Raw genomic sequence first — 12,348 nt, 5'->3', positions numbered from 1 at the left:
GGGAAAACTGTAGAGCTATGTGCAAAAGGATGAAAGTGGACCACTTTCTTATACCATACACAAACATAAGTTCAAAATTGACTAAAGACCTAAATGTGAGACCTCAAACCTTGAAAATCCTGAAAGGAGAGCACAGATAGTAATTTCTCTGACATCAGGTGTAACAACATTTTTCTAGATATGTCTCCTGAGGCAAGGGAAACAAAAGCAAAAGTAAACTGTTGGGGCCACTTTAAATAAAAAGCTTCTGCACAGCATAGGAAGCAATCAACAAACAAGAAGAAAACCTAGTGAATGTGAGATCTTTGCAAATGACGTATCTAATGAAGGTGATAGGGATAAAGTATATAAAGAACTTCTACAATTCAACATGAAAAAAACAAATAATCCAATTTAAAAAAGGGTAGGAGACATGAATTGACATTTCTCCAAGGAAGATGTACAGATTACCAAAAGACACATAAAAGATGGTAAACACCACTCATCATCAGGGAAACAGAAATCAGAACCAAAATGGCATACCACCTCACACCAGTCAGAGTGGCTGCAATCAAAAACACAAGACACAACAGGTGTTTGTGAGGATGTGAAGAGAAAGGAGCCCTTGTGCGCTGTTGGTGGGAAAGTAAATTGGTGTAGCCACTGTGGAAAACAATATGGAGGTTCCTCAAAAAAATAAGACTACCAATCGATTCAGCAATTTAGTTGTTCCACTATTTACCTAAAGAATATGAAAACACTAGTTCAAAAAGATAACATGCAGTCCTATGTTTAATGCAGCATTAAATAGCCAAATTATAGAAGCAACTCAAGTGTCTATGGATAGATGAATGGATAAAGAAGGTGTGACACACAGACACACACTGGAATATTATTCATCCATAAAAAGGAAATCTTTGGGCGCCTGGGTGGCTCAATCAGTTAAGCGTCTGCCTTCGGCTTGGGTCATGATCCTAGGGTCCTGGGATTGAGCCCCATATTGGGCTCTATGCTCAGTGGAGAGCCTACTTTTCTCTCTCCCTCTGCCCCTGCTGCTCTGCTTACTTATACTCTCTATCTCTGTGTCAAATAAATAAAACCTAAAAAAAAAAAAAAAAGAGTGAAATCTTGCCATTTGCCACAATGTAGATGGAACTATACAGTATTATGCTGAGTGAAATCAGTCAGAGAAAGACAAATACCATATGATTTCACTCATATGTGGAATTTAAGAAACAGACAAATGAACAAAGCAAGAGACAAACCAAAAAACTGACTCTTAACTACAGAGAACAAACTGGTCACCAGAGGGGAGGTGAATTGGAGGATGTGTAAAATAGGTAAAGGAGATAAAAAGTACATTTATCATGAAGAACACTGAGTAATGTATAGAATTGTTGAATTATGATATTGTACACCTGAAACTAATATACCATTGTATGTTAACTATACTGGAATTAAAATTTAAGAAAAGAGAAGAAAGAAGAAAAGAATAAAGAAGAGTTGTTCAGCTTTGGTAGTTAGCAATATGCATTTTAAAGGTACAATGAGATATTATTTATATCTATCTATATATGTTAATATTTAGAAAGTCAGATAGTACTAAGTGTTATTGATTCCCTAGAGGTGTAACAGGTATTGCTGTGTACTACTAGTCAAAATACAAGTTAATGCAATTTCTTGGAAAATAATTAGTGAATCTGAAGGTATACCTATTGTATGGCCTAACATTTCAGTTTCTGGGCCCTCGCCTTAGAGAAACTCTTGCATAGGTAAAACTAGCAAAGCATAACTAGCAGCATTGCTCATAATAGAAAAATGAAACAACTGCACTGTTCATCACTTTGGGAATGGGTTGAAACATTTGCTTTATATTTATACTGTAGTGAAAATTGAAGGGATTGAAAAAACTGCATTAACTCATTGTTTAGTATGAGTCTCAAAACATGCATTGAAAAGAAAATCATTTAGTAATAAACCATATATGAATTTCAAAAGCATTCAAACTTAATGAAGTATCCCTATATAAGCGATTTAGTAGCATACTATAATAACAGCAGGGGGATCTTAAACACAACATTTAGAATATAAGGCTTTCTTATTTTAGTGTGAAAGCAGTGGAATAGGATTAGGAACTTCAGAAGTACGTATAATCTTTGGTTGGTTAAGTGGGGTTCCCATATTGTTACATCATTATTTTCATATTCATATATTTTATATGTAGTCTTTGAAAGTTTGAAATATTTAATAATAGTAACATTAGAGCTAGAATATCAAATCTTTCTTAATTGGCCAATCTACTCTTTCATAGCACTGATGTTGGTAGCCTTTCCCTGTTTCCAACATAAATCTCTGAATTGATTTTTTTCAGGCTACCTGGTGCCTTTCTCATGTTTTACGGCTTTGTGCTTCATGAAGTACGTGCTTAAACTTAGTTTCTGAAATATCATTGCAACCAATTTGCTGCCCTTGGTAGGAAAGAATTTTTAATTGTTAGAAAAATCTTGCAGCAAGAATTCTTTGTTCGTTTTCAGCTGTTACTTGGTGTCGATGGTATAGATTTGTAAATGAAAATGTTCTTTTCTGTGCATATATATGAAAAGCTTGGTTTTTCTCCCCTTTATCAATAGGCAAGTGAAAGACCAGAATAAGAAGGTTGCAAATCTGAAGCACAAGGAACAGGTGGAAAAGAAGAAGAGCGCACAGATGCTTGAGGAGGCTCGACGAAGGGAGGACAATCTCAATGACAGTTCCCAGCAACTACAGGTTAGAACACGAGGACAGTCTGAAAGGATTGGGTGAAGAGATTTGATCCATAATTGCATGTTGTTTTCCTCTTCATCTTTATCCTCCTCTTTTTTCTCTTTGTAACCCTGCTTGCTGCCTTCCTCTGAGACCCAACTGTTTAGCAATAAAGGAATGGCTTTAAATAGAAAAGGCAAGTTTTATTCCACAGCTTTGTGAGGACATCCCAGCATAGGAGAAAGTTCACCTTGCTTCAAGTCGATCACATTTAATTGGTAAGTTCAATGTCAGTTTAATGAGTGGGTTCTGTTAAGCTTCAGGGTGGTCCGTGTTACAGTTTGCCATCTTCCTTCATTAAAGTGCATTGCTAAACTTGGTTCGTGTCTGTTGAGCTTCCTCCTGTGTTTTTCATTCTTCTTTTCCCTTTTCCCCTGCCTTTTCCTTTTTGCCCTCTCCCTCTTTCTTTCCCTCCTTTTTAAACATTCAATGTAGAGAGCATATTTCACAGTCATACAGGATGTATAAACTATAATTTTTTACTTCAGCAGAGTGATAATTAATGTGTAGACCTAATGATTCACAAATTAGGGTAAAATTAGACTCCATAACGATAGGAGTAGCGATGATATGAGAAGTGTGTATATGTGCCCAGTACTTGGCCCTAGGCCCTGGTCATTCATGGTTTCTAACCTTTCAGTGATCCAGTGGGACAGATGGTTTTGTACACATTTTATAGATAAGGAAACAGACTCAGAGAAATTGAATTATTCGCCTAAATGCACACAGTTTTCAAAGTGGCTCAGCCGTGACTTTAACTGAGACTTTCTGGATCTCTAGCCTGTCAGAATGAAGGTTTAAATTTTAGAGAAGAATATCATAAGCTTTGCTAGAAACCTCTGAAACTTCTGCCAAGACTGCTAAGCCATTGTCATTTCGTTTTTCTCTCGTTACAGCTTCGAATTGGGTATGAGGGACTTTGTCACAGTTGCATTATCATGAAATCTTTACTGGAGAGATTTGGAAGAGTTATTATTGTGGAAGCCATTTTTAGGCTTTACAACAAATTCTATTTCAGACGTATTTTTAATTTCTTTTTTCATTCATCTTTTATATAAATTTTATTGATTATAAAGTACGTAGTGCTTATAGGAATAGTATATATTTTCTCAAATGCAGCACCTTTTGATAAAGCAGCATACCAATTTTCCCTTCCTCTTGCCAACAACAGTCAATACTGCCAATTTTCTCTTCCTCTCTGCCAATCTGATGGATGGAAAATATTTAATTTTTGTTTAAATTTATATTTCTCTGATTACCAGTGAGGCTAAGTATTTATTCATGTCTTAAATTGTCATTTGTTAATGTAAATCAGATATTATTTCTCCTCCGTGTTGGCCCTTTCCCCAAGCATTTTTTGGTTCATTTATTCCTGTTAAGGGAACATATAAATATTTATCTACAAATATTTTTAAGTTGTTCTGGGCTTTCACTTTTTACCTATATATTTTTTTAAAGATTTTATTTATTTGAGAAAGAGAGACAGAGCGTATACAAGCCAGGAGAAGGGGCAGAGGGAGGAGGGAGAGGGAGAAGCAGACTCCTAGCTGAACAGGGAGCCTGATGCGGGGCTCAGTCTCAGGACCCTGGTATCATGAACTGAGCCGAAGACAGATGCTTAACAACTGAGCCAACCAGGTGCCCTCACCGTTACATTTTTTTTTTTTTTAAGATTTTATTTATTTATTGGACAGAGATCACAAGTAGGCAGAGAGGCAGACAAAGAGAGAGGAGGAAGCAGGCTCCCTGCTGAGCAGAGAGCCCCATGTGGGACTGGATTCCAGGATCCTGGGATCATGACCTGAGCCGAAGGCAGAGGCTTTAACCCACTGAGCCACCCAGGCACCCCTTACCTTTACTTTTTCTTTTCTTTTTTTAAAAGATTTTATTTATTTATTTGACAGAGAGAGCACATGAGATCACAAGTAGGCAGAGAGGCAGGCGGAGAGAGAGGGGGAAGCAGACTCCCCGCTGAGCAGAGAGCCCAATGTGGGACTCGATCCCAGGACCCTGAGATCATGACCTGAGCTGAAGGCAGAGGCTTAACCCACTGAGCCACCCAGGCATCCCTACTTTTTAATTTAAATTATTTTAAGGTATTTTGTGTCATGAGGGTCTTATTTTTCTTCATTGCTAAATTTCACTAGGTTATTGATAGGAAATTATTTCATTGCTCACAAGTTTGAATTGGCATCTTTATATTTGATGAAATTATTTAATAGGCTATTCCTAGGATTTCTTTCAACCTCATTTGTTGAAGTACGATCACATTATTTTTAATTACAGAAAATATTTATTTTATAGGACAAGCCCTTATTTATGTTATCTCCTTAACGGTTTCATTTATCTTGTGCCCTCTGTCCCTTTAATGTTTTGTTACTAGTCTATCTGTGTAAACTGAAAGATGCCCTTTTAATCTTTTGTCAGTTTTTATGTTAACATCAAAAAAACCTTCATGTTGGGGCGCCTGGGTGGCTCAGTAGGTTAAGCCACTGCCTTCGGCTCAGGTCATGATCTCGGAGTCCTGGGATCGAGCCCCACATCTGGCTCTCTGCTCAGCGGGGAGCCTGCTTCCTCCTCTCTCTCTGCCTGCCTCTCTGCCTGCTTGTGATCTCTCTGTCAAATAAATAAATAAATAAATCTTTAAAAAAAAAAAAAAAACCTTCATGTGTAATATCCCATTTCCTCTTTGTATAATTTAAGAAGTAAGTCAGATTATTTATTTATATATTACATAGAAAACTAATTTAGTGTAGATGAATGATTTTTCCAAGGTGTCTCAGTAAGTGATGGCTATAAATTTTATGAGAAATGATAGTTCATGGCCATATGCAAGATACACATGGATGTAATTTATTGAAACACAGGGAAAGGGCATAGTATTACAAATAGGATAATTTGCATCTGATCTCAGCTCTTTTACTAATTTTGCCACTTACTTCTTAACCATTTTAGTGCAAATGACAACCTGGTGGTAGCTAGCATTCAGATTGTGATCTCTGAATAGGATTCCCCATTAAAAGAAGCTAGAGATACTTGGAGAAATGGCTAATCACAGAATTCATGGGAGTAAAATAGTAGAAAAGCAATTGATTTAAGATTTGTATTAACAGTAGCTCTTAATACCTGAATCTTTTTGTGTTTTAAATTTCTGCATATATATTTGGGCTCACTTATTGATGTTTTTTATGAACTAGGAAATGCAAATGGAAGGAATTGTTTTAGTATTTCCATTATAGGCATAATAATTCTAGGATTATAATATGTTCTCTATCGTGTTAAAAAATATAGTTAATGTTTTCAACTTTGATGAATAATGAATATTTTATCTTCATCAGATGCCACCTGCCTTCCAAAGATTAATTCTTTTGATCATGTTAATAAGCACATAGTGTGTTTTGTTTGTGAAGATTTGAACCTGCTTTAAAACTAGAAGGTTCATTTTCATGTTTTGTTATTCAGTGACTGACTGCCAACTATGGTAGTTTATTGTGGCTTCACTCCTCCTAGCAGAAATTACAATTTGCCACAAAGCAGTAGTACTGCTTTTTAAATTTGCCTTTCTTTATTCTGAAAGATAAATTTATTTATTTATTTATTTATTTAAAGATTTTATTTATTTATTTGACAGACAGAGATCACAAGTAGGCAGAGAGGCAGGCACAGAGAGGAGGAAGCAGGCTCACGACCTGAGCTGAAAGTAGAGGCTTCAACCCACTGAGCCACCCAGGCGCCCCAGATAAATATATTTTAAAAAATACATAATAAAAAGCATATGTATACACACAGTGTAAATAATACATACAAAGTGGTCATCTCAGAAAATGAGAAGATTTTTGGTATCCCAGAAGTCACATGTGTATTCCTTCCCAATCATTATTTCCTCCCTTCCTTCAGAGAAAATTATTACTTAGACTTTTATTGCTCTTTGCAACCTGTGTATATATTAAATAAAAAGTATAAGTTAGCCTTACATATTTTTATTTTATATAGAGTCATCAAATTTATTCTTTTGTGACTTATTTTGTTCAATATCATATGTGAGGTTTGTTCTTGATAGTTGTGTGTAATATTTGCACATTTGTCCTTGCTGTACTGTTTTTTTTTTAACTTCAAAATTCTAAGCTTTATCTTGAAAGTGTTTTGAAAAGATAAGTTCATTTCTTCCCAGTTTTCCATGTTTTGAATATTTAGATGGAACTTAAAGTATTCCTTTTCGGCAGAGCATGAGTTTGGAAATAAGTTGTTACTTTACTCATTGTTCTTGGCTCATCACATTAAAAATGTTCCAAAAAGATTAAACAAATTCCTTACATATGAAATGAAAATCATACCTGATAATGGAGGGAACTTGGGAATCCTGCAAACTATAAACATGGCCATTGTTTATCATGGCCTTAGTTATGAGTGTCCTTTTTAAGATATGACTGCATACCATTGTATTCTGTTTGTACCTTTGTATTTTGGACAGTTATAACTAAGATATATTAACTAGTTTCAAATTTTTTGGTTTTAGAAGTCACTTTATACTCTTAAAAATTAGTAAAGTCTCAAACAAGATTTTTTAATGTGGGTTATAATTAGCATATACATATACAGTTAGCTTATTGACCTGGGTATCCATCATCTCGTTGTATCTGAAGATGCATCTCCAGCAGTATAAAATATTCACATAAAAAGTTATTTTCGGTGTTGTTGGTAAGTGTGAACTATTGGACAACCTAACTGCCCATAGATAGAGAATGCTTGAATCTCCTGTGGTACACCCACACATTGGAGACTTGGCAGCTTTAAAAAAGAGAGGAAGATCTCTAATGAGCTGATACGGAATGATTTCCTGGACATCCCATTAAGTTGAGGAGGGGGAGAAGCACAAAAACTATTTGTTGTATGCTAATCTTGGTATAAGAAAATATACACATATCTGATCTTTTTTACAAAAGAAAACAGGAAGGATAAACTAGAAAGTAGAGAGACCAGTAATCTATGGGAGTGTTGGGAAGAAGAATGGAAAGAAGAGGGAAATGGAATTGGGGTGGTGCGTTTGAAGAGAACCTTCTCCTAGCATATCTCTAGAGAATAGCTCTGACTCTCCAAACCGCAGTAATATTTCACATACTCTAAAACCTAAGTAAACAAAACCAATCAGATGCATTGGGGGAAACCAAAAGAGAATACAAACACTAACGAGCAAACTTGTTTTATAAACAAATAATACAAACACCCTCAAAGGGGCAGGGAAGAAGAGAACTAACCTAAGTCGCTTTGGAAAATATTTTCTTGATTGAATGCTATTAAGCTAAATAGAACTGTATATAAATCTTGTAATCTTGGGGCACCTGGGTGGCTCAGTGGGTTAAAGCCTCTGCCTTTGGCTCAGGTCATGATCCCAGGGTCCTGGGATCGAGCCCCGTATCAGGCTCTCTGCTTGGCAGGGAGCCTGCTTCCTCCTCTCTCTCTGCTTGCCTCTCTGCCTACTTGTGATTTCTCTCTGTCAAATAAATAAATAAAATCTTTAAAAAAAATAAATCTTGTAATCTAGTAATGTGTTTCTCACAGACGATAGGCTAGCCATTCTGAAAGTACTTGATATGTGTACTAGAATTCAAATAAGTATTGATAATGAGGGCTTAAGTTTTCATTGTTCAAGAATTTATAAATAAGTAAAATGGGAAGGCTTAAATGAGCCCTATGGTATTGGACTAGAATCAAGAGATATTACTACGAAGTCATGGTATTTAATTTATATGCAGTTAGATGTAGAAATATTACTGTGTGTATATGTATGGGGTTATTGTACATGCTTTTATTTCCTAACTGTCCATTAAGAGGGCTTAGAAGCAATACGCATACCTAACACCCAGATTTTGGTTGCTGTATACCTTTCTGCAGTGAAATGGACCAAGGCATCTTGGAGAAGTGATTGATTTCAGGGCTGGGGCAGGGAAAATAAACAGTGAGCCTGGATAACTTTGTGGTTCCAGAAAATAGGAAAGTGCTCAACAGAAAAATGGGGACTTGTAGAAAGAACATAGGAGCCAACCTAAAGGAGCATCTGATAGCTCATGCTAAAACAATTTGAGTTAAAAAAAAATAATGATATTTTAATCCATAGAATGAAATAAATATTCATGAGTCCATACTGATATAAGTAATCAAATGTGAAAGTTAGTGCAGGAGTAAGGGTATCTCTTTTCCAAAGAAGATTTCTAATTAGTAAGTGTAGAAGGAAATAGATTTTTTTTTAAAGTGTTCTTTTTTTTTTTTTTAAAGACTTTATTTATTTGACAGAGATTACAAGTAGGCAGAGAAGCAGGCAGAGAGAGTGGGGGAAGCAGGCTCCCTGATGAGCAGAGAGCCCGATGTAGGGCTCGATCCCAGGACCCTGAGATCATGACCTGAGCCGAAGGCAGAGGCTTTAACCCATTGAGCCACCCATGCGCCCCAAGGAAATAGATTTTAAATAATCACCGTGAAGCAAACACCTCAGTAAGAACTGTTGCAGACAAGATCCACTGATGCTTGTGAAAATTAGTGGGTGAACATTTAAATCATCATAAGACTGGCATAGTCTCAAAATATATTCCCTGCGATGTTTACTAATGTAAGACTGTAATGGTTCAGTGAACGGAACTAGCGAATACCTTAACAAAATGATCAAGGTTAACATTACCAGTAGTCACATATACTGAGAAGGAGACAGTATCATTTTTGTGTTGCTATTTTTCAAAAAATGATCGTATTCCAGTCATGAGAAAATACCAGGCAAATCCATATTCTGGGACATTTTATAAAATAACTGTGCAGTATACTTTAAAAAGGTATCAAGATCATGAAAGACAAAGACTGAACACTGTTATAGGAGGGTTGGTGGGAACTTAGAAGAAATGTTAAGTAAATGAATGTGAGATCCTGGATTGAACCCTGAGACAGATAGAGGACATTAGGGAAAAAGTGTTGAAATTAGAATAAGGCCTTTCGTTTGGTAAAAAGTATTGTACTTTGGTTAAGTATTGTCAGTTTCGTAATTTTGATCATTGTTACCGTGGTTATGTAAGCTCTTAACATGAGAAGAGGTTGGGTGGAGAGGTATATAGGAACTGTGTACTAATTTTGCAGTTTCTCTGTATATTTATAATTAGTTCAGAATAAAAAATTTATTTAAAGTTGTCATTGACTCTCTTTTCTCAGCACTTTTAATTACCTACTTCACTTTCCTATCCCCTTGAAAGAAATGAGCTATCAATTTCAAAAACCTCTTACCTCCAAGCTTAATGATACAGGATAGATATGTTAGGCTTTTTTTGAAATACTGTTTCTATGTTTGCAATGCAGATGTTATTGTGTTCTCTATATTGTTTGATATCCTAACGGTTTAATTTAATGTAGAATTTAGTTGAGCAAGTTGATTGTTCTGAAAATTCGACCCAAACTGTAAAGCCATGATATGATAATATGGCTCTTTTGTTAGAGCTGATGTGCTTTGACTAGTCTCTATTCCTCTAAGATATTAAGCTTACTTTTCATTCATTTTCCTTGATGTCTTCCATTTATTCCATATAAATTCATCAAATGCTTTCTAAGTGTAAAGGTCTGTTGCTAGAGTTGGTTATAGTAATGAAAAGTCTTATTTCTTGCCCTTCTGGAGCATATTGTCTTATGGGGAAGACAATATACCATAATGATAAAACTAACCAAGTAATAAATAGAAATTATGGTAAATTAATTTGGGGGATCTGAGTTTAAAAATCATTCTGAACTCTATAAGAATCAGTGATATCATCTACAGGTAAAATATTAACAGAAGAGCATGGAGTTAGAGTTGAGCCCTTAAGGTCCTCAGTAGGTGAAGATGGGTTTGGGTGGGAGAAGATGGTGTTTGAAAGGAAACAAATGAAAAGACCAGTTGAGGTGGGAGGGAAAAGGAGAGTAAGGCATTATAAAAGGCAAGAGAGAAGATTGTCTTCCGAGAGGGAGTAAATACTTCATGCTAATGGTGCTGAGAGGCTGAGAATGAGGACAGCATAGTTGAGTGGTGTGGTCCAGTGTATTCAAAATGGTCAAGAGCAGTGGTCTCCTTGGGTTAAAGTAAATAGATGTCTTCATACCTTATTGACCTTGGAGATAGTTAAATAGTCCTATGTTGATGCAGACACTTCCCCTGAAAAATTTTTCTGTCACACACTCACCAAAACTCACTCTCCTAAGGTCACAAGGTCTTTGTAATGTCTTTCTTGGGTATATAGATAACTAATGTTAAGACTTGATTATACGATGGTTAAAGTGTTTCTAGTATGATCCATACATACATTTAAACTATTTTACAATTCCAGTTGATATTCACAAATATAGGACATGAATGATAAAAGCAATGCAGTACATATTGGCAATGAGTCTTTCCTATTATCATGTTTTTTAATTATAGTGCCTCTTCCTTTGATATTCAGCATTTAATTTTGCTGAATTTTGTTTTCCTTACTCAGGATTTTAGCTCTGTTTTAAATTAGTTCTGAGTTGTTTCATTAATGTTTTTTATAAGCCGTATTTTACTTTACTTGGCTAAATAAGACTTCAGGATAATCTGTAGTTGTCCTCAGTAAACATTTATTGAGTGCCTGTTATGGAATTGTCACTGTGCTGAGTGCTGTGATATGGTGAATATGTCAAAAGGAGTGTTATTGTGCAGTTTACGAACTACAGTAATTGCTGTATAAAAAACTGAAATCAGGCAAATCCCAAAAAGGGCTTCTTCCTTCCTAAATAAACATTATATGAAAGCATAATCTTTGCTGATTTGACTGATGGTGATGTTGCGATTCGAAAAACTCTCTGTTGAAAGCCTGCCCATCTTCTGAGGTTCAGATCAAATGCTCCTCCCTTTTGTGCAGCCTGCCTAAATCCTCACAGTTGGAATTAATCAGGCCCTGTGTTGTAATTCTATTAGACTTTGTTTCTGCTTTGATTTCAGAGCTTATTTTCGCTTACTTTGTATTACATACTAATAATTTGTGTGCTGTTTCCCCCACATATTTGAGTTTGGGAACCAGGTTTTGGTACATTGTACATAGTTCTCTTTAAAAGTGTTTATTTATTTCAGTGGCATCAAGAGATGTCCAGAACCCTCCTTGTTCACAGGCATCTTAGCTTGGCCTTTGGATTCTCCCATCAACCAAACCTTTATTTCTAACCTAATTTTTAGGTGAGATACTTACTAGCATAGCTACTGTATCCTAGAGAAGCTGATAGTGTTTATGTTTCTTAAATATGGTTTATTGATTTTCTAATCTATGTTCTTTTTCTTACACAGAATCCTTTCTCTTTGGATTTCCAGTTTTACCACCTAAAGATTCTGGCTTAAAATTAACCTTTGTTGATGATTTCTACATTCTGTTTTGTTATTGTTTTATTCCTTGTTCCTCAGCCTGTATGTTTAATTGTACTTTATTGTTTTCTACTTCTTACTGTTCTATATTTATTCCTGTGTGATTTAATCACTTTTCTCTTCTCGACTAGTTTCTATCTGCCTTAGGTTAAGGGCTATTTTAAACATTTCTTTTCAGAAATATT

At 35.6% G+C, this 12,348-nt stretch overlaps 1 protein-coding gene across 9 annotated transcripts in view; it reads left to right on the top strand.

The window, feature by feature from the left end:
• Positions 1-12,348, top strand: part of ERC1 (ELKS/RAB6-interacting/CAST family member 1) — a 559,355-nt gene that overhangs the window by 233,558 nt on the left and 313,449 nt on the right. For all 9 annotated transcript variants that reach the window (XM_047740148.1, XM_047740147.1, XM_047740146.1 and 6 more), the window contains one exon: positions 2,610-2,745. In XM_047740148.1, the coding sequence (XP_047596104.1) occupies positions 2,610-2,745 (136 nt within the window). The remainder of the gene's footprint in view (positions 1-2,609; positions 2,746-12,348) is intronic.

This window comes from Lutra lutra, chromosome 8 (assembly GCF_902655055.1).
Source record: "Lutra lutra chromosome 8, mLutLut1.2, whole genome shotgun sequence".
Lineage (NCBI taxonomy): Eukaryota > Metazoa > Chordata > Mammalia > Carnivora > Mustelidae > Lutra > Lutra lutra.
The sequence above is the reverse complement of the archived record's forward strand: the minus strand, read 5'-3'. Positions and strand labels throughout refer to the sequence as shown.